Here is a 27,207-nt window from a genome sequence, read left to right on the forward strand (position 1 = left end):
CATTGTAAAATTTCATTATTAAAAACATGTATAGTAATTTCTTGTATCTATAGGCTAACGCGTTTTGAGTGGGAAAATTCCAATGGTTATTTATTTGCTGCTGCATTGCAATTAACTTATAATCAAAGATGTGAGTTGTTGATAAATAAAAAAATTAATATATTTTTTTTCATTTTTTTTAACATTTCTTTTTTCTGTTCCAAATAATATTAAATTGAAATAAAAGAAGCCAACAGAGTTCAAGAAGTATAATATTTTCCTTAACGAATTTTGCGCGTACTTTTTAGCCACTGAAAACTACACAATTCTTAATAAATTTTGATTCTCTATCCACCTATTACGCCATATGGAGTCAACTAATTATTCTTTGAGCTATACAGAAGTATGTATTTAAAATATGGTATGTATATTATCGTTCAATTATATCATTAGTGATTGATGAAGCTTGTATAATTATCAAATTCACTCCCATTTAAAGCTAAATTGGTAAGAAATTTACATCCGTGTATGTAATTACATCATCCTATAATCTCTACACCAATTATTTTTTTTCCTGTTTTTTCTGATTATTTTTTTACCATTCAGTTAAGAAATACACGGTTGCTTTTCTCCATGCGTGCAAGTTGAAAATTTATACTGATGATAGAGACGAAGAGTATTTTTTGGGCAGAATGAACTTCTAAAATTTAATAAGTGTACAAAAAATGTATTTCATTTATTTTTCTTTGTTTTTTCTCTGCAAGTGCTGACATTAGCCAAACCAAATGAAAAATTTTATATCTTTTTTGAAAGTTACGCTTCTTTTTATATAATTAAAAGTTGAAACTGTTTTATTTTATAAGAGTTGTCTGCAACAACCACAGGTCAGTGATCCATGAATACAGCAGAATGATTGACAGTGACTGTTCGAGAAAATGTGCAAAGGCAGTATAATCGCTCCGTTAATCATTCACTTTATAGACCGCGCTCTCGTGCCAGAAAAACCTATCAAAAATAAATTAACAATCAAGTCAAATGATTAATTGCGGCGTGGTCAGGTGCGCTACCCTCTCCGAAAATGATAAATTACAATGTGGGGCTGACAGGAAAGTTCAAACAAGAAAATATTACTCAGAAAATACATATTTTTAACCTCTAAAGAATCAGTTCTAGCCTTATTTTGTATATATAAACTCTCTCTACATTAGTCAAAAACCGATCGCGGAAAGAGGAAAGCCTTCTTGTTATTTATGTTGCGCATCTCTTATCTACCAAATTCGGATTACAGCAATAATATTACTATTTCTTCGTTAATCTTTCTTATTCCGATTAAAATTACAAGAAGCGTGAATTGTTTCAGATTTGTACAAGGTTTGTTTTTTTTTTTATCGTCAATTTTGTTTCACATAGTAAAAATAAACTAAAATTTATGCTTCAATAAATAAAATCATATTATTCACAAAAGAAGAGACAAGAAATCAAATTTCTAATCAAATCAACATCACATTTTCTCAGATTAAATTATAGTAATTCACATCAAGATTTGATTGGGTTGACAAAAGAATCAATTGAAAAAGCCGAATGCGTTACTCGGGAGCAAGCACTTTCTTTTTTTACATATGATTGTGTCTAAATTTCTAAAGTTGACAGTCAAACTAGCATTAGATGATGGCCAAATTACACAGAGCTCCAATTATCAACCATGTGTGTGTGTGTATGTGTGTAATTCTGTGATTTGCTATTACTTGCCACGATCTACATAGAGCTGACATATTTATACATTTAAGAGGTGTATCACATAGGTTTTCACGGAGTGTTTCCTCAACTTGCAAAAGAAAAGAAATTTTTCTTTTGAAATACTTTGCAGCGATCTTCGTCGATTTTACGCATTTCCTAGAAAAATCGGAACTGACATAAAAAATCTTTCTTGACATGCAGGTTACACAGATCTGACATCGATCCAATCCAATTAATATTTCAACTTGTAAATAGTACAATATCGCAATTTTAATTTAAAATCTTTTCCATGCTTCCGTTCATATAACAATGAGAAACATTCATCATTAAATGAAAGAGTTGACCTTTGCACGATCCTTTCTACAAAGATTCTCTCTCTTTTTCCAGCAGAAGGAAGTACTACGCATCTTCATTGTTCATCATATTACATTCAGTCAAAGTGCCTTAAAATATATGTTATGAACTTTGCTACAATCGCAAATTCATAAGTAAGATAAATCATAAACAATAAAAAAGTAGAGATGAAGGAAAATTTAAAAAAAAAAAAAACAGCCCTGGTAATACTAATGCGTAAAATTTAGTGGCTTTCGACAACCAAAAAATTCAGTGGCTTGTGAGAATAGAACGCCACGGATGCTTAAGTGCATTTTCCTCGTTTTACTTACAAATAGGACGGACTTGAAAATATTGGCGACGTCATTTATGTGTTTTGTATGAGTTTTTTTTTCTGTGATCCATTTTATCGCGCGCGCTTCTTAATTTATACATTTTACGACGAAGGAGAAACTTAAGTTTAATGAAATCATCAGTAAGTCGTACTCAGTCAGAACCAAAAATCATTCTTTCCCGTTTAGTTTTACCAGGGCAACGCATAGCAAGCAGTCTCCCACCCACTCTCGATGAAATAAAAAAACACAGCAGTCCAAGTTCACTATCATGTCGAAGGGTTGCTCCAGCGGCGGCGGTCATGCCTTCTTTGTCACCCGTCCGCCAAGTAGCAACCGAATTTTCCAAAAATAGCCCCCACGACGCAGGCTGGCTTCCTTCCTTTCTTCCCATTTCAGCTTTTCTTCTTCTTCTCAACGGCAGTCAGCTGCTCGGCGCCGCGCAGATAATTTTCCTTCTTCTCGAGGCGTCCGATAGCTTAGCAGTGCCGTTAATCCCAGCCATTTTCTTTGATCATGTGGGCTAATTCGATTATGTATTTTCCCTCCTTGTACTTCTGGCTTAGTTCAAATGCATGCTCCTGCAAGAAAGACAAAACATGGGTGAGCACTTGTGCTGATTCGGCGCTTTTTGCGCGCGGTCACTCTCTGCTGCTGCAGAGGGGATTTATTTTTTGTTCATTTGAGGGTTTTTTATGAAGGGTCAAATTACTTACATATTTCCAGCCGAGGGTTGTTTTGCAGCATTCACAATAAATATCGGCCACAGCGTGGAGACCAGTCAGCAAAACTCTCTCTTCAGCAGGACCGCAACCGACGTTCACCCTGAAAGATGTTTTATTTATTAGCGACGTGTCTTCCTTTCTACCTCCTGAGTGGATAATGTAATCGATTTTTATGAATTCTGAATGGGGAAAAAGCCGTCCGTCCGACTGGCTGGCAGCCTGTCTGTCTGGCTGCGAAGGGGATTTGGCGGTGCAGCCCTAACTACAGTAATAAAAGGGGAAATGCTTACACTGAATTGAAGAGGTATGCGCGTCCTTGACTGCCTTGGAATGACTGGAACAAGGGAAATTGAGAATTAAAGAACTTGTTTTGCAAAATATCCAGAAAGTAATGTAATATATCTATATTAAGTACTGAAACTAAAATATTAGCTCTCCTTAAATCCGAAAAAAGCCGAGCATAAAAAATAAATTTTATCAATTTTTATTTTTATTAAACTCCCAATTTCATAATAAATGTTATTTATTTAATAAGTTAAATTAAATTATTATAAAAATATTTGAGATATGTATTTCAATGTTATATAAACTTATTTTTGCTTTTAAGTACAATATTTTATCAATAATTTTTTTAGTTTTTTGCGGTAAAAATCAAATCATTTGTAATGAGTAATGAAATATTTCTTTTCATTGTCTCCTATATTTATTTAGCATGAAAAAATGTCACTTTTCCTGGGACAAAAAAAATATTTTGAGAGGAACAATCCAAGTTGAAAATCGACTTGAGATTTAAATCGTTGACACAATAAATATTTAATTTTTCAATGCGTTGAAAAGATTTAAAAACTCGATAAAAAAGACTTTCCAGGAAGTGAAAATCCTATTATTTGTACTCATATGTCATTTGAAAGCACCGCAGTGAAATGAAGCAATGAGACTGACCGTAATACACTACCGCGTCCCCATTGCAAAACGGCTATTTATTCGCATCGATTCCAACCGCCCTCTCATCAACAGCGACAGTTTTGAGTTGGGCAATTCCGAGAAGCCGCCGTAATTGAATGTTAATTCCCATTGTTGCAGTGAGTGGCTTCGTTTTATCGCGCATCGATCGGAATACACGTTCTAATTGCTTTCTCTTTTGAAACGTTTGGAAAAACGAAATTTCCCGGCGTTTATGGCGACCCTTCTTGTGTGCAAGCGAGTCTGAACTCTGGCATTAAGTAAGAAGTTGAATTTATGTCGGAGCTTATTATGGGGCAACTCTCTCAAACAACAACTGCATCTCTCACGACAAATTGCACTCGTTTCGAATCCGGAGCAGCGTGGCGATTACGCCGCGTGCGGAGCGAGATGCATCGACATGGCCTCCTTTTGGTTCATCGGTCTCGCTAATGCAAATTGCCGCGGTGGCAGTCACGCCGCCCTTTGACCTGCCCAGCTGCGACAACAATCGCATCAGGGGTTGCAACACACTGCTATTTGCACTGTTGCTCTGCGGGTGGCCTAACTGGGACGCGACGAGAGAGAGGTAATTGCATTTCCAGCCCGTCGCCCCGCACGGACCGACCGATTCTCGCTTTTATAGCCCGCCGAGGGTGAGCGCCTTTGTTTCTGCCAAATTGCTACTTTGCATCCCGATCGAACGAGAAAAACGCTGAATCGGTGAGGAAACCAGTAGCCTTAAAGGTGAAGGTTTGAGTTAGAGACTGTCTGAATATTTATAAAATGCAAAACGGTTTCATGTAAATCAGCAAAGCATAATATGCACATATTTATTTCACAATAGAAAAAGTCAAGATTTTTAATTTTAAAAAATTACTAAATTATTATCTACATACTACACAAATAATATCAAAATTAATTCAGCTACAAAAATAAGAAATAAAATCATTTAGTAAATTTTCTCTGTAAAAAGCTCTATTCAAAAAAAAAAATTATACATTAATTTGATTTGTTGATATAAAATTCAAATTTCTTAGTTTTGAATAACGATTAGCAAACAGACTTTCCACAATTTTGCTGAGAGTTATAAAGTTTAAATTTTACAGCAACAAAAATAAGCACTGAATTATGCAAACATTAAATTTATGAATTATGAAATTGTAATGTTTAAAAAAGTACTGCCAGAATTTTAATTGTTTCAATTTCATGCCAATTAACTTAAAACTTTTTCTTTCTAAAGCGGCGTTCGTGCCACCCGACCGAGCCGGTGCACACAAAAATCAAGGCCGAATCGTTTGCATCCGCACCGGCGGCACTCGCTTTTCTACAACTATCAATTCCACAGCTGCAGCCTTGGAAATCCGCCTATCCTATTTCTGACAACTCATCCCAACAACACGACCGACTCTTCTGTTTTTCGGCGCCGTTCGCATACATTAAAGCCGTCCATCGGAATAGGCAGTTGAATGTCCAAAGCGTGCGACACGCATAAAAGTGCGCTCGTAAAATCAAAATCATCCGCTGTCACGCCGCGACGGCAAAAGGGAGCACGGCAGTATAAAGAAGACGGCGCGCGAAATTTACTGCCGCACAAAAACAATGCAAGAGAGTGTGTAGCCGGAAAGTGATGGCGGCTTATTCGGCGATTTTATTGAATAAAAAGAATTCCGGCGCGGTCGAGCGGGCCATTCGCCCCGTTACCATGGAGTCAAAAATGCCGGAAAAGCTGCGCAGGTTGCCTATATTTGCGTAGTGTAATTGCGAAAACCCAAATGAGGCCGCCCCAATCATCTTTTCCAAGCAGTCGGCAGGAAAATCGCCTGCTGCTTTTGTGATTGTGTGTGCGCGTGGTTTGCTCAGCAGCGGGAAAGCAAGCTTGTATTAATTTGCAAGAGAAAGAGAGAACGCAATTTTCCCCGGATTGCTCTGTTTGGGGCGCGAGCGGCGTCCCTAGTGATTAGATCCGTGCTGTTTGTGCGCGCTGCGACTCCTGTGGTATGAATGGATAATATTTCGAGGAAATCTCATTTTGCAATTTTTATTGTGCGCGACGGGGTTGTTACGACGTAGTTCCGTGGCCTCGATGCTTCCTGTTGGTTGAAAAAAAATACAAATTGGCAATTTTTTGCCTGCTACAAAATTTGAAAATGGCTTATAAATTCTTGAAACTTTAAAAAAAAATAGTCGCACACAAAAATGTCACTACTGCCTTGTTTCCTTTAAGCTGAATGATTACATTTTTTTAAAACTTAACTACCCTCTATCTTTATTTGGCTCTCGTAATAACAGTAAAATGTAACCTTTTTTTCGAGCACTGTTAACAGAGTTAAATAAAGTAAGTTTTTTTCAATTTATAGCATTTACTAAAATTTAAAAGAATTATTTCTCCATTCTAACAGTGCTTAAAATTTTCTTCAAAACTATAAACCCATAAATAATTAAAAATTAAAAATCATTTAAATTATCCTTCATTATAACAGTTACAGTTAGAAATTATATTGCAATGTCCTTGACCTTAGAATATAAATATAATTTCTTTTCCAATAAAAGTCAATAATATATTCTAAGAGATATTGAAATATATTTAATAGATCTGCAAACAGGTTTACCACTGGTCAGTTTCTTAAGAAGAACCTAATAGAATTGTTCACAACTTGCTTTGATTGTTTCATTGGCCTTTACGCTTTACGCTTCTTACGCAATTGTTTGATCAAGCAGTAATAATTATTTCTAGCACAGCATACAATTTTTATATGTTCTCAAGAAGGTAAACTGATACACCAACAAACTTGTAACCAAATAGCTACTAGTTTTGGTTAGAAGAAAAGTGAGAGCACCGACGATCAGAGACCCCTGCATAGCTCTATTTTATTTTCAATTACGGATCAATTTTTCAGCTCGGCACTCCGTGGCAAGATTGAAAGTGCCGGCAGTAAAACTGGGCTTAAAGAAGCAATTTTCCAAAGTCTTCGCAGACAACACAGGCCACTTTTTTTCCGCCCAACATCATGCACGACGGCGGACGTGACCACCCTTTTGATTAACTCGTGCGGGGCGAACTTCTCTCCTTCCACCTTGGGTTATTTTATCTTGGAGCGATCGGGGGCGAGTGCTTGACCTGCATTAAGGGCGCGCACGTCGCCTAATTAAAGAAGCTCGCGCCTCTATACACTATACAGATGACAAACAGAAATATTGATTGGCCGAGCAGCTCGGTGTGTTTGTGGCGGCGTGCACACGTGCCTGTCGGTCGCTCGACTCCCGCCCGAGTCAGTCTCTCACACCAGATATATTTATACTTGGGCGCGAGCTGTTGCTAACTGATACCATGTGCCGAACGAAGCCGGCGTAATTTCGCTCCGTACGTGCGGCCAGGCGACCAAACAAAGCGCAAAAAAATCGCAACCTTGACTGCACACAGAAGGTTGCGGGCGCCGTGAAATTGTTAATGCGCTGCTTTCGTGGAACTGCGCCGAAATTTCGGTTTTACTCGTATAATGCGTACAATCATCGAAGCGAGCAAACGAACGGCGGGGTCTTCTCGGGAGGATTTAATGGGTACTTCCTACTTGAGTTCACTGACACCTAAATCGTCTCGTCCTACGCCGAGGATTACGTGCCTCGGCCGTGTCTTCTAAGAAGGTGCAACTCGCGCGATCGTTATACCGAGTATTATTATTGGCCGCAGTACGTGTTTCCTCAAGCAAAACAAGGGGTTGAACGTTCTAGCAACTCTTAATGCGTGGTAAATTCTGAAATATCAATAACGACGTGCTATGAAAAATTAAAAGCAAATTAATAGTAAAAAAGTTAACGAAAAAAACAAAAAAATAATGAAATGTTATTGATTTTCAATCACTCCGTTCTCAATTTTCACATTTTTTATAATTGTCAGGCCAAACAGAATCATGAAATTAATGAATCAAAATGTCAAATTCCTATATTTATATACTTTACTTTACATAAAGATATACTAAAATATAATTTCACTAATATAATTATATAATATATAATGCCACTTATATAATATACAAAAATAGCAAAAATCAATGAAAATTTAAAAAAAAGTAAAATTGGAATAATAAATAATAAAAATAGCACGCAAAAAATGACATTTTGGTGAATAAAATTTTACCATTTAAACATATTTAACAGATAGAACAATAATCTCAAATCGGCAATAGTGATTTTTAAATCTAAAAACCAAATTTACAAATTATATTTTAAGAACGCCCAAAATCCATTCATCCTCACAACAGCAGACGCGACGCAAAAGTTTCAGCTTGAAAGGCGCCTGAAAAATCTGCAGGCGCCGGGAAATGAAACTAAAAGAAAGAAAGCTCGTCGCGCGAGTTTTCCCACGAGGCTTCACAGGCGATATGAATAAAGGGAGTGCGATTTCCGTCGGTTTGGTGCGAAACGTTATGTTTGCATCCGCAAGCGAGTGTGTTTATTACTTATCCAAGCAGACCAAGCATAACTCCTTCTCGTTTTCTATTTCTCTGGCGAAACCTCCGTACTGCTTTTGGATTTATATACTGCAGCCAGGCTAATTGTTGGCAAGCTTTAATTAGAACGGCATGTACACTAATGTACTTGAGCAAGTGCGCCTGCTGCCGGCAAATTAATAAATCTGCTGCTCACGCGCTATAATTTTGGACTCTCTACAAGGCTGCATTATTATTTTCGTTTGTGTTTGTGCGGGTATATGGCCAGGGTGCAATTATCGTTATAATTTTTTCTTCATTAAGCACCACCATAACTTTCAGACTGAAAACAATAAGCGCCGCCGACGTACGCAGCGATTGTTTTTCCGCCCGACTGCGTTGCTTTTTTTTTACAAAGGACCGGCATATGAAAGAAATGAATGGCGCGTCAATAATTTGACAAATTTCGTTTTGTTCCTGGTCATGGTTCAGAGAAAAACAATGCACAAAGAAAGAGTTTGGATTTTAGGCTTGTAGGAATGAACATACAGTAAGCTATTCTATAACAATAAAAATTGGTAGATAAATTTAAAAATAAAAAAACGTTTTCAGAACCATTAAATTATTTTAATAAATTGAAAAACATATATTTGCCTTTGTAACATATTTTATAAAATTGTTATTAATTTTCTGCAGGAAAGCGCAATTGACAAAAAATAAATTGGAGTGACTTTGCGAGGATAAAAAAATTAAAGCGATGACAATGCGACTGTTTTGTTAAACCTAATAAAAGTAAAAGTAAATTTTACTTAACCAACTAAGTAAAAACATTCCAGTTAATTCGATATGAGCGCAAAAGAGAAGATGAAATTAGAAGCAATTCACTGCTGTGTGGTGAAATGGCAGAAAGCCAAAGTTTTTACAGTGTACGGTTGTTGTCATTTCCTCCAAGAGAGAAACAAGCTGCACGCAGACACGTGATTTTAGCCTTTCAGCAGCTGCCTCGTCGGGAGGACGATAAGATTACGCTATATCTCGTCTCTGGTTTTTGCAAAACCGCGACCGTTCACGAGACCACATAGGCCGCTTCCTTTCCAATAAAACGAGTGAGCTGATTTAGCCAAAGTGCGACGCAGTTACTTTGGAACCTGCGCAATTCCAAATGAAATTATAGCGCTCGTCCATCCGCATGAGAGCATTTAATCCGCGAGTCCAAAACAAACCTGCGTGTTGTTGTCACGTGACCGAGAGAGCAGACTTAACCCGCTTTGCGATTGGTGCCTCGTGTTGCCAAGAGAGAGAATGAGCGAGAGAGACGAGAGAGAGAGAGAGAGAGAGAGAGCCAGCCGAGGTATTGATTGTGAGAGAGAGCACCAACCATCCAACCACTCTCTCTCGGTGTCCGTTCGACTCCCGTTCACTGACACCGAGCCATGTACACGCAGCCGAAACACATACAGGTGTCACTGGACGCATGACTTGATGCCATGCAGCCAGAACGATGTGGCTCCTTTTCAGGCCGGAATGCCAAGAACGCGGAACAACAAAGAAAGAAGCAACGGAAAAACTCTCTCCGGGGAGACGTTCTGGTGTGACATGTGTCGTCTGCGGAGCGAAAAGAGAACGAGATGTAAAAAGTCTCGTGACACATTTGCTGGGATTTTTGCAGAACACAAAAATGATTATTTTTTAAGATATAATATGTATCAGGAAAAAACCGTACTTTTTGTTTGCTGTAGGAAAAAATATAACAAATTTTGCTTATTTTGGGGGCATTTATAATTTTGCAGTATTTTATCAAATTATTAATTTTTATGCATCCCATTTAGCAGTATTTTTTTTTTAATTTTTTAATAACGCTATATTTATTTCACCTACGATTTTGATTTCTAGCCACAATCAAATCAGATTACATTTGGATTTGCGTCACTGACCGCTGTGGTTTAAGAAGGAGCGAAATCAGCTTTTTCCACACGCAACACATCAAAGAAGCAACTTGTGTAAACAGTATCATGTGACGGGGAACATTTTGAAAGTTAATACCTCGATGTCAACTTATTTTGACTGGCGAGACACAGCAGCAGCAACTATATACGTTTGCGGGCCATTAACAAAGGTAATTATCGCGTAGGGAGGGCAAAGAAATTGCGCCTAATGATAAGCACGGGCCCTTATTTTTGCAAACGCCCTACCGCGAGCTGGTGAGCGGCAGATAAGATTTTCAAATTTACGCTGCCACACGCAATATGTGCGCAGAGGGGCCAAATCTGCGCTTGCTTTAATGTAATTTGCGCCAAAGTACATAACAGGTGGCCCATAAGGGGTTGCTCCGTGTTTTTCCTATCCGCGCGCCTAACATTGAAAGACAATTGACAACATTTTCAGAGAGACGTCCTCATCAACTGCTTTATCAACTGAATAAAAATATCCTTATTTTAAAATCTAGAATAATTAGTTTCAGAAGTTTGTTTATTGCGTTCAAAATAAACCATACATCTTAGAGAATTTTTATTGATGATGTTGAGGTAAGTAAAAAATGATGGTAATAAATAATGAGAAAATTTAAATGATTTTGAGTGTGTACCCAGTTAAACAGATTTTTGCTTGAGCAATATATCTGAAAGGTTTTTCATTCATTTGCGTTACTAAACTTAAAAAAAAAATGCATTTAAAAAGAGAACTAGAATTTGCAAGGCTATTATCAAGTGGCTGTTACTCTTTTGATGTCTCATGACGTTTCACAATTATGAAAAATTTTCAATTATTAAGTGCTCAAATAAAAGAATACAAAATTAGAAACTATAGATTCCAAATTTCGTCTCAAATAATAGTACTAAAATATAAGAGAGAAAATATCTGATTAAATAGTTCAATGAGGACTATTAGAAGCGAGCACTACAATTTGATTGTCTGGTCACGCGCCCAATTCATTATTCACAATTGGCGAAAAGGCCATTCAGGCAACGTGTTTTAACCGCTCGTTTCCGCACCAAATGGGGTGTGCACGTGCACGAGTGCACAAATGGGGCGAGTGTCGGCGCGCGGCAATGAGCAGCCCCGCCAACAGCAAAGTGGGACTCTGGCGAGTCTGACCTACCTTCGAGATGAGTTCATCGTGGTTGGCGAGGTGCGCCCGGCAGTGTACGCACGAGTACGTGCGGTGACACGAGGGTAAGTACGCCTGGAAGGTCTTGACCATCATGCGGGTCGGCTGCTGCGTCTGTTGCTGCGGCTGCTGCAGCGGAGGCTGCTGCGGAGGGGATGATGGCCGCTCTGGAGGGGGGCGGCTGCAGCAGCACCAGCAGGCCAGGGTGGTGCAGCACCCCGGCTACCCAACTCCGTCGGCCACGACTGGCTTGGGGAGACCTGAAAATTTTTATACTTTATATTTGCCAGGAAAGGAGACTTTCATACAAATAATAAAATATTAAAATCATTTCTAAATCAATGATTCAAATAAATACCTGTCAATACTGTTCACTATCACATTATACAGAGCATAATATATTTAGTGGAATAAATTTTATAGTGCAAAAAAATTTATTGAAAATCTATTGGTAAGTATTTCTCTATTTGTAGAAATAAGTTAAAACAAATAATTAGAAAAAAAAATCTTAAATAATCTTAAATAATGAAAAAAAATTAAAATTAATTCATTTTAAGTACACTTACTTTTAACAACTACAAATTTTAAAGCCAGTTAAAGGGCGTCAAGCAAGGCTGACTCAACCTGTAACAAAAAAATTAATTATTAAAAAAATAATTATGGCGTATCAAAAGTTTCAACAATGCAATTTATTTCAAATTTCATTGTTGGCGTGTTTTGGTAGTGATTTGAATGATCAAGATTATTGCATTGGTCGATTGTTGTTGCACAATCATGAGATTTCGAAACGTAACGACACAAACTTGGATCGCGTGTTAAAATTTTCTCTCTACATGGACAAATCCAGCCCTAATCAAACCCCGGATTTCTTTCAACTGCAAAAAGGTGTGACCGAAATCGAAGAAACGAATCGAATCTACCCCGAGTCCAGCGACGGCACCGACGGCTATTTATTCCGCACCAAGGTCACCATTTCAGTGCCATCGTCGGACGGCGAGATGAGCAGCAACGACGAGGACGAAGAGACAAAAAGGCCGGCGGGTTGCGTCCTCCGAGACGGCAAAGAGAATTTCGCCTGCGAGCTGGCCCATTATCGCTATCAACCCGTCAGGGAGGAAGGAAATGTGTCTCTGGGGTCCCTCGAGGGCAGCTTGATGGCGAACGAGGACGCCGCGGCCGAGTTATTCGATAAGGGTTCCGAAGCGCAATTCAGCTGGTCAGTCGGTGCGACGCATAAATGTTGCCTCAAAACTTCGATAATTTTACGACTCCCCTGCTAATTTTCAGCCCCAAAATTTATATTAACGGCCTCGTTATTAATTTATAAAATGCCGATGGGAACTTTTCCTCTGCAAATGTGAAAAAGTTTTGCCACTGCCGCATTTTCGAACTAAATTTAAAAATTCCAGGCCGGACTTGACCCCCCACTACCAAAAGAACTGGGAGGCGGTGAAAACGCAAGAGATCAACAGACTGAAAGACGAAATCCAGCAGCTGAAGACGGAAAAGGCCCAACTCGCCGACGGTGTGTCCGAGGCGCAGGATACGATTGCTCAATTTCAAACGCAGCAACTTGAGTTTAAAAGCGAGTTGGATGCTTTTCGGCAGAAAGTTGAACAGTCTGACGCCCTGGCAAACGTAGCCCAACAGAAGCTGGCCGTGGAAAGGGCCAGGTCGAGTTGCACCGAAGAGGCGGTGACCCAGGTCAAGAAGGAAAACCGGCGACTCGAGCGAGAGGTCGAATTTTTGAAGGGTGACCTTTCTAGCGCCGAGATGGAGTTGAAGAGCTACAAGGAGGTCTGCGCCAGGGTGAAAAATGACCTGCGAGAGGCCAGGAACCGGTTGGTAATGGCAGCCAATAAGATTTGCACCCTGAACGACGAGAAAGCGCTCCTGGCCAAAGAAAACGAGCAGTTGAAAACGGTGGATTCAAATTATCTAATTTAAAGACTAAATTTTATTTTGGATTTGATTAATTTAAATATTTTATATTTTATTTAAAAATGAAAGAAACTAAAAATGCGTTAGTTCAGATTTCAATGTTTTAATTATAATTTTGAAGGAAACCAACTGTAAAATTTCAGGAGAAGAAAGCATTTATTATTATTGAATCTATTATTTGCATATAACCTTAAATTTTACTTTTTTTTAATTTTAGTGATCGATTTAAATTATTTATATTGCTTATATATTTGAATTATAATTGATTAAGTTCTTTTTTGTAGAATTTGGAGTGGGCCAACCAAGAAACGAGTCGCGTTCGCCACGAAAAAAACATACTCCAGGACAAAATCCAAGCGCTCAACGTTTCCCAGCAGAACCTGCAGTTGCAGATGCAAAATCTCCAGGGCCAGTACTCGAAAGAACTCAACTCGCTGAACCGACAACTGACCGCGACGAAAGAACAGGTCAACGCATATAAAATCCGCTCTGCAGGGAGTTGCCACGACTGTCCGATGACCGAGGTGGAGCTCAGGAGGGACTTGGCCCTGCTGCAGCGCCGCTACGACGAGCTCAAGAAGGTCTTCAACATGCAGCAGGTCAACGCCACCAGCGTCCGATTCCGAAGCAGGTCGTCGGTCCGAGGCAGCGTCAGGGGCGACCTGCCGGAGGACGAAACAAAGGGCGTCTCCGACTTTGTGCGATAGCTGCACGAGGAAAACCGCCTTCTGAAGATGAACATTAAAGCGGCTGCAGAGCTGATACAAGACGAATGAAAGAAAATTCGTTCAATTTATAACTTATGCAAATGACTATAATATGGCTTGAAAAAACTTGATTTAACTATGGATAATATTTTAATTCTTTTTTAAGTACTTCAATTTTTGTCTTTATTCAAGACTAGAAATCAGTATAAAAATCTATATTACTTTATGGCCAGAGACATAATTGACAGGTGGTGTGATATCCTTTTAAGAACTAATTATCTTATGCGCTTATTGCAGAATAAAATTAAGTTTAAATATTGAAAGTATTAAAATAAATTGTGAATTATTCAAATGCAAAATTTTTTGATACAAAATATAAACTAATTATTGAAAGCATTATTAAATGATATTAAAATTATAAAAAAATTGAATTTATTTAATTTTATTAATGATAATTTAATGAGTAATATGAATGTAGCATAATTTTAATTAATTCTAAGTAATTTTCTTTTTCTTTATACAGCAGTGAGAAACTCAACCGCGGAAAATTCTGCAATCTCAGCGGTCGCGAAAAAGGAAAACTAACCGCCTGTCTCTGCTTCTCGGCACACGACGAGCGATCCGTCTTTCTTCTCAACGAGCGTAATGATTATCGAGGCGAGCCTCGTTACGTCAGTTTCAAATTCTGGGTCCCATTACTTGCAGCAAGGAAGAAAATTAGCTCTGGTAAAAGGATATTCCGGCCTGCTTGCGAAGAATCGCATTAACCTAGGCCAAATGAAAAATTACACTCGATATCTGTGCGCGAGTGAACGGCGAACGAAAGAGCACCGCTCGCTGCTTGCTCGTGTTGCAACCTACTTATTCTAAAGCCAAACAAACACACAGCGGCTGCAATAGCGCGCTCATGTAATGAGGACATTCTGGGCCGAGCTGCAACGACCTGAGAGTGAAAAGCCACCCCTCGATCATGAGCTGGAGCTGCACAGAGCGACGGAGATGTAATTATTTTGCAAACGGGGACGATTCCAGGACGAGATTGACTGCAGCAAAGCCTAACAAGACGACGCCCCAGTTTAGACTTTTACTTTCCGTCCCCAGTCGATGATTTTGCATTCTGCTTCTTCGCTTCTGTAAGCGCCGATGCAATGCGGGAAGAAGGAAAGAAAGAAAGGTGCGCTCTGCAAGTGACGGCAACTTAACTCATTTCCAGAGTTGACGGCCCGTCCGTCCTGTTGCTATGCCACGCGCACAAGTGACGTTTATAACAACTTTCCTCCAGTTATTTTTGCGAAATAGGACGTTGTACCATAATGTAATATGCTTTACTTTTCTCGCTGCCAAAAACAACAAGGAAATTTAATATAATTATTTAAACAGGATAAACGACTTAAAAACCCTTCGAGGAAGAGTCAAATTTAAATTCACCATTACATATTATTATATTTTATTCTGTAAAAAAAATCAAACAAATTTTTAAATAACGCAAAACTAAGCATCGTTAATTTCTTTTGTTCAACAGCATAATTGTAAAGGTGGCTGAAGTAAAAATTATACTTTTCAAAATGATGATTTTTTATGATCAATTAATCAATTGGCGATTAAACAGTTTGTGCTTGCTTTTGTTTCATATTTATTGCACTCGAGATATAAACTTGCTAAATATTAACCCTAATCCTGTCACCAAACAGTGTCACGAGTGCTCCATATTTAACGAGCACTATAAATTCCAAGTAGGTTGCACATTTGCAGCACACGTACGTTTCATCGCAGACAGTTGCATTATTCACACCAGATATGCATTACACTAGCTCGTTCGCAGCATCTGGTGCTTGCGAGTCGAGTTCTGAAAAAGCTTCCCAGAAAACTCATCGTCGCATTTTATTAAACTCGCATACCAGTCTAAAAAGTGTGCAACGGGAAATTCTGAATGAGAGAAAAAAGAATATTTGTATTGCAGAGAAGACGCAATTTCGCAATATGTGGCGTCTCGTCACTTTTACGGCTGCACTAGAAGAGGTCATTAAACTCTGCATAATTGCAGAGCGGGAAAAGTAAGTTTCGCCAAACTGACGAAATTTGACATTTTCGCGTCTGGGTAATAAAAGCGAGAGGAATAGCAGAAATAAGCCAAACACCATTAAAACGTGCGTTGTATAAATTTTTGTTGGTGAATTCGGACAATGGCTGCAATAATAGGGCGTATAATAATAATTCCTAAGTGCGCCATTTGCTCGCCGAACTACCTTGGCAGAAATTCAGTCTCGCCACTTTTCGGCTCGGACAGCACGCATGCCAAAATTTTGAAGTTCAACGGCCAGACGACGTTAGCGATTAGACGCGCATTAAAAGCTGCGCGGCCGGAAAAGTTAATCCCGCGAGTGAGATCGGCCAGATTGCTCTCGCGGCGGCGGACAAAAATTTACGTGCTGTGTACAGCAGAATGTACACACACAGTATGGTTTCTCTCTTGCTGTAAAGCACCGTCGCGTGCTTCGTGCATTTACAGTTTAATTGGGAGAAAGAAAATGAATGCCGTGCCATTGTAAATAGCCCAAAGTCAGAGAGGTGTATCACACACACGAAACGTGAAACTGAGTATGTACAAGCACTATATTTCTGTTTATTTTCAGCGGATCGTTCGGTGGTGCAGCGCCGGACTTTTTGTTCCGACGCAAAAAGCCATAGCTAACAATGAGTAACGAAGGTTAAAGTTCAAGGCAGCTGATTTTTGTCTCACATACACGTGTGCTGTGCCTTGGATTTCTCTCTTGCGACGGTTCACTTATAAACTTTTATTGTCCGATTTATTTTCCAAATTTTTTCTATTTATTCTGTTAACTCTATTTACTAAACTTGTGAAAATTGGTTGTGTGTCAACAATGACCATGATAAATGAGCATTATTTTGTGACCTGAGATGATTGCTATATTCAGATTAATTAATTGTGGAATTTAAATATTAACTGGTTTGTAAAACTTTAGATACTTTCCAGAATTCTAGACTGGAATAATTTTCACCCCCTATTCAATTGTGTAAATTTTAAGGGAGATTATTATATACAGTTTTAATGTTATCTAAATTGCAACAGTGAACAAATAAAAAACAAATGAGTAAAAATATGTACACTTTTTGTATGTTGATATTTTTGTTTCAATGTATAACGTAAAATTATTCATAACATCAATAAACCGATCTGTATGAAAAAGACCTTGGAAGTTTGTTTAGGTAAAAACAAACAAAAGTAAAATAAAAACTGCTGCCCGCCGCTTGTTGTCAACTGTGAGCCGCTCGATTGTGAAACGAACTCGCTGATAATAGACACTCGCGAGTTGATCATCAAGTATTGTCAATGATAGCAAAAAATACGCCTCGGGCAAAAACGCCAGCTGATATAGCACAAGTTTAATGCAGCCTCATAAAGTTGACGCGCAAAACCAGTTTTTTGCACTGTTTTGCGTTCCACACGTTTAAATTTGCGATGTTTATTGAAACAAAACTGGATACGTCGCAGTAAAATTTCCGCTGCCAGCAGGCAACGCAATTAAAATGTTAAACACACTATGATGGGTGCGCTCTCCATGATTATACAAATGTACATACGGAGGGTACATCACACATACGACGCTTTTTATCGCAGCAGAGGAGCAATTACTCGTCGGCTAGACAATGTAAAATGCTCTCGTGAGCAGCAGACGCACGGACTGCTGCTGACAATTGAGTGCGGGAAATCAAATACGCTTTTTGAAGGACGATTGATTCCTTGCTATAGTGCTTGGCATTGAAATTTGAGCTTCACTCGGTCAGTTTGGGCAACAAAAAATGAACAAAAGGGCAACAAAACTGCATCCAGTCCTGTTGATATAATGGCGTAGGAAACTTTACACCGTTCTATTTATTCCTCAATTGATGATTTATCTGGTTCTACGTATAATTTTTCTACTTTTCCTTTATTTTTATGAACAAGCAACCAGATTCAAGATTTAAATTGTTTTGCAGTTCGTAAATTTAATTTAAATAAAATAAAGTAAATTAGGGCCTATTATTTTTTTCAACAAATTAATCGTTTTCTAGACTGTTTATATTATTAAATATTTCATAAAGAAAAATAACCCATTTTCAGACTAGTATTGAGTGTTGAGCTTTTTATGTTAAACACTCCATTTTCCCTTGAAATATTTTTCCATTGATATCTGCTTCATTTGAATTCAATGAAGCTATCTCGCAATAAGTACACCCAAATATTGCATCAACAATTTAATCTCTTTGGAATGTAAATTTTCCTTATGGCCTGTATTAGTTGTTGAAGAAAATGTTACCCCCTCATTAACATTGCACAATCTTGGTTTGATGATGGTCTGGTGTCGTGTGGAGCACCGTCATCATAACAAAGTTTGCACATAGTGCGCAATTAAGCATCTTAAACACTGACATCGCAGCTGTCGGTGCACATTAGCACGCGCCCGTGTCCAGCGGCGCACTTGATCAAAACAACTACGCAGCTAGGCGACCATTAATTATGCATGCGGCATTGTGATAAAAAGGAATAATCGAGTCACACCACGCTGGATGCATTTGAATATATCCGAAGGCCGCCGCCGTCCTCTGCAAGGAAGTAACACACACAGACACAACAGACTGCGCCGTGCTTCGCCGGTTGCCTATCTATCCACCGGTCAGGCGGCGGCTTTTTGCTGCGCAGTATACATAATACTTTGTCGGCAGGAAGCGACATGATTTACGCATATTTTCGGGGAAAATATATGCAGCGAGAACAAAGGAATCTCCTCGTATTAATATAAGCACACAAAAGCTGGCGAAATTGTACATGTACATGTTTGTATATTATGCGAGTGCGGTTCGTTTGAGCGTAGTTTGCATTTTTTGTTTAAGTGATGAAAGCATTAGAGAGGCAGAAGCAAAAACTTGTTATTCACCCTGCCCTTTTTGTTCATTGATTTATTTCGTGTGAAAAATTGTATGTCGAATTCGTCTCAGTTATTTCAGTAAAAAAGTATGTGTGCACGTCTTGGGATTATTTGGTGTACATTTTTTTTTTTTATTAATAACAATGTTTCAATACTATACCTTAAGAGGATAAAGACAAAAGAAGAGAATTTAGTGTTTTTTCAGCGTTCATAAAAATATGTTTTCTTTTAAAAATTAATCAAATTTAGATTTCAAATTTTTAATAATTTACTAAAAACACAAAAATTTGTAAATTTTACATGCATTAATTTTTCCTGAAAAGATTTTCAAGAAAATGTACTGTGTATTTTTTTCTAACTCAAATTTTGTTTGTTGCTTTTATTTATAATTTTGAATATTTGGATGATGTATTTTGTCTCTTCATAGGTAAAGATTGCCTTGTGGTACATTAATAAACTTAATTTGCAACTAAAATCAAGTAGAGTTGACTAATTTACTATTTGGTTTTAATTGTATTGCTCACGGATTTTATCATGAGTTAAATAACAAACAAAAAGGTTTTTATAATTTCCATGTTAGCAAGAAAGAGAAGATTGCAATATTTAAAACAACTAATTTTTTTATCCAAGCAGGAGATTAAATTCAGATTACTTCCTACTTCCGAGCTGCAGAAAGCGGCTAGACTATGTAAGCAAAACAAAAACTTTAACTCTCCCGGTACAAAAGTTAAATTAAGCCACACTAATAAAAACGGATGTATCCTTAAAGTGGATTAGCATTGCAAACGGCATGTTTGTTGTTTCAGTTATAATTTTTTAACATTAAACCACCAAACTACTTCCCCGTTATTCGAGATGTTCTCACAAATAAAAAAAGCTGCAGAGATTATATGAATTATTTAATTTCGTTGTTTGAAAAAACTACTTGGTGCGCAGGTTATTATTTTGTGCTGGAGTCGCTTCCTGTCTGCGACGCAAAATATTAATTTTCCGCTGAGTAGGACGGCGCGAAATTTGCAGACAATCGCTGATAAGAAGGAACAATAAACTCGAGAGAAGGCGCATCAAAACAAAACGAAATTGGGCGATAAGGGAGGAAAAATTTGGCGAGAGCACGCGACTTGGTCGGAGAGACAAAGCCTCTCTTTCGTCTTATCACAAGAGATAGCTAGGCATCATTTTGCTAATGTAATTTATTCTGGAGGCGAACGGAGGCAAACACCCGCGCTTATCACCGCGCCGCATCGTCATTATTTTGCCCGAGCTGCACGTGCACCTCTTCCTCCTAAATAATGCCGACAGTTATAATGTGGTACGGAATCTTTTTCGCCAGCTGCGTGTCATGGGGATTTACTGTGTGTTATTATTTGCACTGGTGAATCACGCATTTCGGGCATTACCACCGCCCGGTGTGCATTTGTTTGGATAGCGGTGCTAATTAAATTATTAATCCGTGCGGTTCACATGTTCATTGATCTTTCTTGCTTAGCACGTGTCTCTGCATTCGTCAAAAGCAAATTGGGAACATATACACGCTTTAGCCATCTAGTCAGTTCTTGTTTGATTTGAGCAAATAAATTTTGAACAGTGGCAATTATTTAGGGATGTGAAAATTAGGTGGGAACCGAAGTAAATTTCTTATTAATAAGCATGATATTATTTCCTCTCGGCATTTGACTGTTAATATTTTTACTAAAATTATATTAATTTATTAAACGTGTTTATCTTTATTTTAACGTTACCAATAAATTAGCTAATTTATCAAGAATTATTACTTTTTATGCTAAATATTTACCCAAAATTTAATACTTTATTCATTTCTGTATTTTAGATTAATTTATTGATTGAACAATTATCATATCCTAGGAATATTATCCCGCTTGACGCTTAGAATTTTAATTGTTTTTAAATATTTTTTTTTATTAAATAAATGTTTACGCTAATTATGGAAATTTGAATTAACTTTTTTTAAGAAAAATATTTTGAACGTTGCTTACAAGAACAAAAATTGTATTAAAGCATTAAAATAATATAACCCAAAAATAGTAGAAAAAAAATGATGCAGTTTAGGAATTATGTAAAAGGTCCGTTTATGAATTTCGGTGCAACAAATAAAAAATCAACTGTACAGTCAAAATTTCCACCATTAAAGAGATCGATAAATTCCACTCGGCGCAAATTTCGGCCACATTCGTCACGCGTGCGGCGCGCCGACCAATTAGCTTTGCGGAATTTTTAATTAACGATCAACGGCAAAAAAAGAGCGGGCGCAAAATTTAAGCCCCGTTTTACTTTTCATCTTTTTTCGCGCGAGCAGTGTGCAAAGATAAAACGCGGTGGGCTGCGAATTACGTCTTGTGCTGGCGCGTGAGCGTGTGTTTGTTTTCGCCTGTAATTGCACGTGAGGATCCCGAAATAATTGGCGGCCGAAAGTGGGTAAACAAAGGCCGAGCGAACGCGGTTTCATTAGAAGAGATATCACAACCGCGAGTGTATATTTTGGTTTGCGTCTCCCGATTTAGAACTCCAGAATACTCCGCCGATTCGGAACAGACTTTGAACACGTGCACTTGTAATTTTTCGCACCAACTTGCTAAGTAAGGTCGTCGGCTGAAGAGGTTGCTTGCGCCAAAGCTGAGCGCTATGACTCACTTACACACTTTACAAGAAAAACACGACTTTGAAATTTGCCTCTTTGTTGAGGGTGACCACATGTACTACTATTTGCTTGTTTCATTCTAAATTCAAAGTCACTGTTTATTTTTTGCTAATGTTAAACAATGACTGAATTTCTTGAAGAATTCCAATGGAAAAATAATGATTTTTACGATAGAAATCTGCAAAATTTTTATGGCTTCTTTCAGAGGCCTTTTCTACGCATTTAAAACCATAATTTGAATTCTAATTAATCAATTTTCTTTATTTAAAAACAAACTTAATAAATAATTTGTTTTATTACTTCCTTGTTTTTATAAATATATATTTTTTAATATGCACCAGGAAAAATTGAATTAATGTAAACAACCTCTTCTGTGTCTTTCTAAAAAATAATAATAATTAATTAATACAAAATTATTTCCCTTCTGCAGCTTTAGTTCCAAATTCCCAAAGGCTTTAATGATTTTGCATGAACAGGTTACATAATCAAATATAAATGGCGTCTACCTCGTTAGTTCTGAACCAATTTTGATTTCTAAATAAATTATAGATAGATCATAATCAAGTGTGACGGATCCTTTAAAAAAGAACGTGCATACATGAATTTTTTATTGCGCAAGCTGAAGTATTCAACAGGAATTTTTATAACGGATTCCATTAATTAATTTGTCTGCAAAATCGTTAAATGCTCGACAGACTGTTCATAAATGAAACATTCCGCATTGAAGTCCTATACAGTCTGGTGGATGCTGTTCCGCCGGCATGGCAGCGTCGTTTTTTTATCCTCGCCACTACTTGTTCTGCAATCCAGCTCCAGCGGCTAATTATTCACTGTGTGTGTAGGGAAGACTGCAGAGACACCGAGATTTATCGTCTCGCTCACCAGCAGAAAACTGGATTATGCCGAGAAATTGAGCCGAAGAAGAGAGACACATGCATGCACCGTGAGCCAGCCATCCGGGCGTCTTTTCATTTGCTTAATGCGCGCGCTCTCGTCTCGCGAGCAGCGTCCCTGATTCAATTTTGTTTGAAAACGTAATTAGCCGCCTTTCAGTATGCACGTTCGCAAGAGAGCGATTCTGAGACTAATTACAATTTACACGTCTCTCATGGGGTGATTGTTACGAAATGCGAAATTAAGGGCTGTTTTTGCGCACGTGTTTGTGGAATTCCACTGCAAAAGGGTAGCTGATGAGTTGCCTTCCAAGTTTAAATAGCGATCAAAGTGAAGTTAGAATTTCATTAACGTGTGAACCAACACCAGTAGAGCCAAAATATATGTACTCGATTTTGTCAAATTGCAATTCAATTATATGTTTTTCCATAATAATAATAATAATGGTAGTTGCGAAAACTGATCAATTTTATAGCCATAAATTTTTTTTTTATTAAATTTAATATTTAAATGAACCTATAAAAAATGTTAAAATGAAAAACAATATATTTAAATTTATTGACGAATTGAAACCAGGCTTAACTTAATTTAAAAAAAAAAATGAAAGAAACTGCGATTTTTTCCAGAAATTGAAAGGGCCTAAATATGTTTCTGTGAAATTAAAAAATAGTCTTGATTGATCCTCTCTTGCAGGAGAGTCCGAGTGACTAATTCCTATACCATTCATAACAATTTTAACTTGAAAATAAAATTAAGCACAGTTTGTTCATTTGTGTTTTGAAGTAACGTGTTTGTTTTTTGCTAACATTTAAGACTTGCAAGCAGGTGGAGAACAGCTGCGCCTTTTGTAAATTCTCTTGCAGACTCGACGTCTGCCTAGTTAATCCTCTCAGCAACAATTACGTGAATCGGAAACCGGGGGCACCTGGAAAGCAGCCGTTCACCGCGATCGCCGCACAACGTGACAAAAGCTAACTGCGCAATTCGCAGCTCAGCATCCGCGCGCGCGAGCCAGCGACTTTCGTCCGTTTATCGGCCACGTCTGATAACACGACCCACACAAGAAATGGCAGCAATAATAATAATAAAGCAATTCAGCTAACGGTCGGCTCGCGGTGCATAGAGACAAAGAAGTGGGCCACTCGATGGTCGTAAAGAAAAAGCCCATTAAAAATGCAACTCCTTTTCTTATACAAAATTACTTTCAGTCGCTTGGCAAATGAATCGTTTTGTTGACACTCGAATTGTGCATCTCACTTAGAGTTTCAAGTAGTCTTGCAGCTGAACAAGATCAATATTTCATTTTGCATGAACCCCGAGTGGTGAAAAATCTATAATGGGGTTTCCGCGAACGCGTCCGTTCATTTCTCTTCCGCGAATCGCCCACGCCGCCCGTCCTGCGTCGCGCCCTGCGACTTGTGCACTTTTTCTGCACGCAGCCTTAACACTAAGTATTGATTGCCAGAGTGGCTTTCTCATTTCCAGTTGAATTCACACAATCATTTAGCAACTTCGTTTTTCAAAATGTTTATAATTTTTTTAAATATTTTTGCTATTAATTCTTATTTATCATAAAATGTTTAGTAAAAAATATTAAAATTATGTATATGGACGTTTCTTTTTTTAAATAACTTTTTTTTGATCAGAAAAATTAAAAAAAAAAAAAAAAAAAGGATAATTTTGAACTTAATTGAAAAATATTTAAATTTACTAAGGAGTAATCTTTCCAGAGTGCTATAGAACGACACTGAAATATGTTTATTTTGCTTTTAACAGCAGGTGAAGGGCGAGCTTGACAAAGTCAGCCTTTACAATTTTTATCAATTGCGTTATCTTTTATTACTAGGAAGTTCATTTTATAAGTGTGAAAAATGGCGGAAAATAAAAATAAGCCGTGTTTTTTTTATCAACAATTTACTAAAAAAAAAAAAAGAACGGCTCACAATTGAAAAATTAATTTTTAGCAATCTGCTTGCAACTGAAAGTTTCAACACCTGAATTAACTAATTACAACTAGCCATTTCTGTGCATTAAATATGTATTTTTAATTGGTAATTATTATAATTTATTTGATTATGTACTGTCTTGTATTATATAACGTACACAAAAATTTAACATTAAATATAAAAACAATTTATAATCATTACAATCTTGAGTCTCAAGTTTAGAGTTCCTTTTACCAATTTAATGTTACTATATTTAATTTAATTTACTATATTTAAGTAATTCAGTAATTTTGGAAAATAATTTCTATATAACCCCATCGCGTCATTCACATGCAATCGACAAATCCCTCTGCATCTTTTAAGGTTGTCAGGTCTCGTCAAAGACACACCAGAACTAGGACTTGCCGTAGTAACGAAACAAACAAAGCGCATCAAAATCTCCGAGACGTTCTATTAAGGCCCACTTTAAGATAAAACTTGCAATCGTCCGATAACCCCGCGGCCCCCAGTCGCAAATCCACCTCGAACAGACCCGCGGGCGCGCCAGAGACGGAGGATCCAGGTTGTCCGAGAGCTGCGGGGTCGGGTGAATGACCTAGAAAGCACAGCAGCAGCGGCAGCAGCAATCACAACAAAAACAAACGCGACGGCTGCCAAATGTCAGCGGGCTGGCCGAGTGCCGATTAGCCAGAGGTCACGATCCGACCTACGAGAGCGTCCGACCGGTGTCCGAGGCAGCAAAAGCGGGCCTAGGGAATTCATACACAAGATGGCAGGCAGGTTTCTGCCTTCGGTGCGAGCAGTCGACGACTTTCGGCGCCGTCAGTGGCGCCGTACGGGCTTAGCACTCACCTCTCTCCTGCCGAAGAGGTACATCGACCGTCCGGTGTGGCTGACAAGTGTCCAGGGCGCGTCGAGACCGAACCAGGGCCCCGCGACGGCGCTGCTTCGCGACCAAAACAATGCTAGGCTGAGCTTCGACTGACGGCGGCGACGTTCACAGAGTAACACGCAGTAGGGCCTCTGCCTGCCGCCTGCCTTCGATTTATTTTGCATTGGCAGCCCGTGTGTTGTTGAATGCTGCTCGCCTGCGCAGACGCCGACACCGCGGCCCATCTGTGCACACAGGATCTAGGCGCGGGGCGACCCAGAACCTGGCCAGCTGATCACCAGTGCGTCTCACTTGACTTGAAACGCACTAAGCCTTCACAGGCCAATAATAATTATTTATATTATTCGTATTATTATAATCGTTATAATAAAATAAAACCGTGATATTAGAGGACAAGCACAACAATTTCTCTAGCTAGAATTTAATCATTTATTTATGTCAGAATAAAATTAAATTCTAAAATTTATTAATAATAAAAATATTACAATCATCAAAATTGCCAAAATTGGTGTAAATAATATTTTTTTTAAATAATATTAAACCAAAATTTAATTTATAAAATAAATAATTGTTATTATTTGAAAATATATAAATTTAAAAAATAAAAATAAAATAGAATTATTTTAAATAAATTTTATAATTTGACCATCTTATTTATAAAATATTTTAAAATTTATATAAAAATTCATTGATATTTTTCATAGGAATTATAAAATAATGGTCTAGTTTGATAGAGTATAAATAATAAACCGTAATAAACTATCATTTTACTATTGGAATTTTCTGTAAATATATTTTTTTTAAATTCGTTTTATTTTTAATATTACAGATATGTATGAAAATCTTTGTTGTGCCAAGTCTACAGACCTTCCCGACCTTCCTTTTGGTGTCAAGTTAGTTATTAGTGGTCATAAGAAAAAGCGCTCAACAGCCAATGATTTATGATAATTTTACAGCATGGAGCTGTGTGAACTTGTTTTATTTATTATTTTTTTTTTTAATTTTTACTTTGTGTTACTGCACTGACCCCTAGCCTGGTTTTCTCCTGGTAAAAATGCTGCATATAACTGGCTCTAATTTATGCACGTTTAATTACAGACGAGCAAATAAAGTAATTATAAAATGCAGCTGAACTAGTGCTCATGACATGCGGCTAAGTGAGCACAAACGCAACCGTGCGCACTCCCCTTTATATAAATAGCATCGATCCTTTGAAAGTTTTCATCTTTGCTATATCGTGATTATATAAATTACGATAAATGACCACTCGCAGCTTCAGAAGTCTCCTCCTTTGATTAAAAAGCAAACCAGACTGCTTCTTATAGTCCAAGGTTGAAGTACACAATTATAAATGAAAAGAAATCAGTTAGAGAATCTCTATACTTTTTTATACGCTTCATTTATTTTTAAGGACTTCACTCAGCGCGCGCTCTCTCGCGCTTGCGAAACTCGATGAAAGACGAAGACAGTCGCGTGTTTATCTATGGGATAAGTGTGCGCTCTCCGAGTGACGAGCGCGTATAATAAAAACTTACGGCATTGCGCGGTGGTATGCATTTATGCAAATAAAGCTGCTCTTTGAATTTTCCAAGTTTCGTTTTTTTATTTTCTTTGCCGTGTCAACGAAAAGCTGTTTCAAAGAAATTACGTTTTTCT

The 27,207-nt window shown here is 37.8% G+C and overlaps 2 protein-coding genes across 3 annotated transcripts; one reads left to right on the top strand and one right to left on the bottom strand.

The window, feature by feature from the left end:
* Positions 1 to 277: 277 nt before the first annotated feature.
* LOC132199397 (protein yippee-like 2) lies at positions 278 to 25,709 on the bottom strand. 2 transcript variants are annotated; one of them, XM_059624069.1, is made up of 6 exons: positions 25,512 to 25,709; positions 12,151 to 12,208; positions 11,576 to 11,844; positions 3,397 to 3,440; positions 3,098 to 3,206; positions 278 to 2,962 (listed from the first exon to the last, which is right to left on the bottom strand). In XM_059624069.1, the coding sequence occupies exons 3-6, from the start codon at positions 11,678 to 11,680 to the stop codon at positions 2,873 to 2,875; spliced, it is 348 nt and encodes a 115-aa protein (XP_059480052.1). In that variant the 5' UTR covers positions 11,681 to 11,844; positions 12,151 to 12,208; positions 25,512 to 25,709; the 3' UTR covers positions 278 to 2,872. The 2 variants fall into 2 exon arrangements, with proteins under 2 accessions (XP_059480052.1, XP_059480053.1); XM_059624070.1 differs by lacking the exon at positions 25,512 to 25,709 and adding an exon at positions 23,520 to 23,576.
* Positions 12,932 to 14,430, top strand: LOC132199396 (uncharacterized). The gene is made up of 2 exons (XM_059624068.1): positions 12,932 to 13,507; positions 13,810 to 14,430. The coding sequence occupies exons 1-2, from the start codon at positions 13,358 to 13,360 to the stop codon at positions 14,230 to 14,232; spliced, it is 573 nt and encodes a 190-aa protein (XP_059480051.1). The 5' UTR covers positions 12,932 to 13,357; the 3' UTR covers positions 14,233 to 14,430.
* Positions 25,710 to 27,207: the final 1,498 nt, after the last annotated feature.

The sequence above is a fragment of the Neocloeon triangulifer genome, unplaced genomic scaffold (assembly GCF_031216515.1).
Source record: "Neocloeon triangulifer isolate White Clay Creek 2 clone unplaced genomic scaffold, ASM3121651v1 ptg000014l, whole genome shotgun sequence".
NCBI classification, from domain to species: Eukaryota; Metazoa; Arthropoda; class Insecta; order Ephemeroptera; family Baetidae; genus Neocloeon; species Neocloeon triangulifer.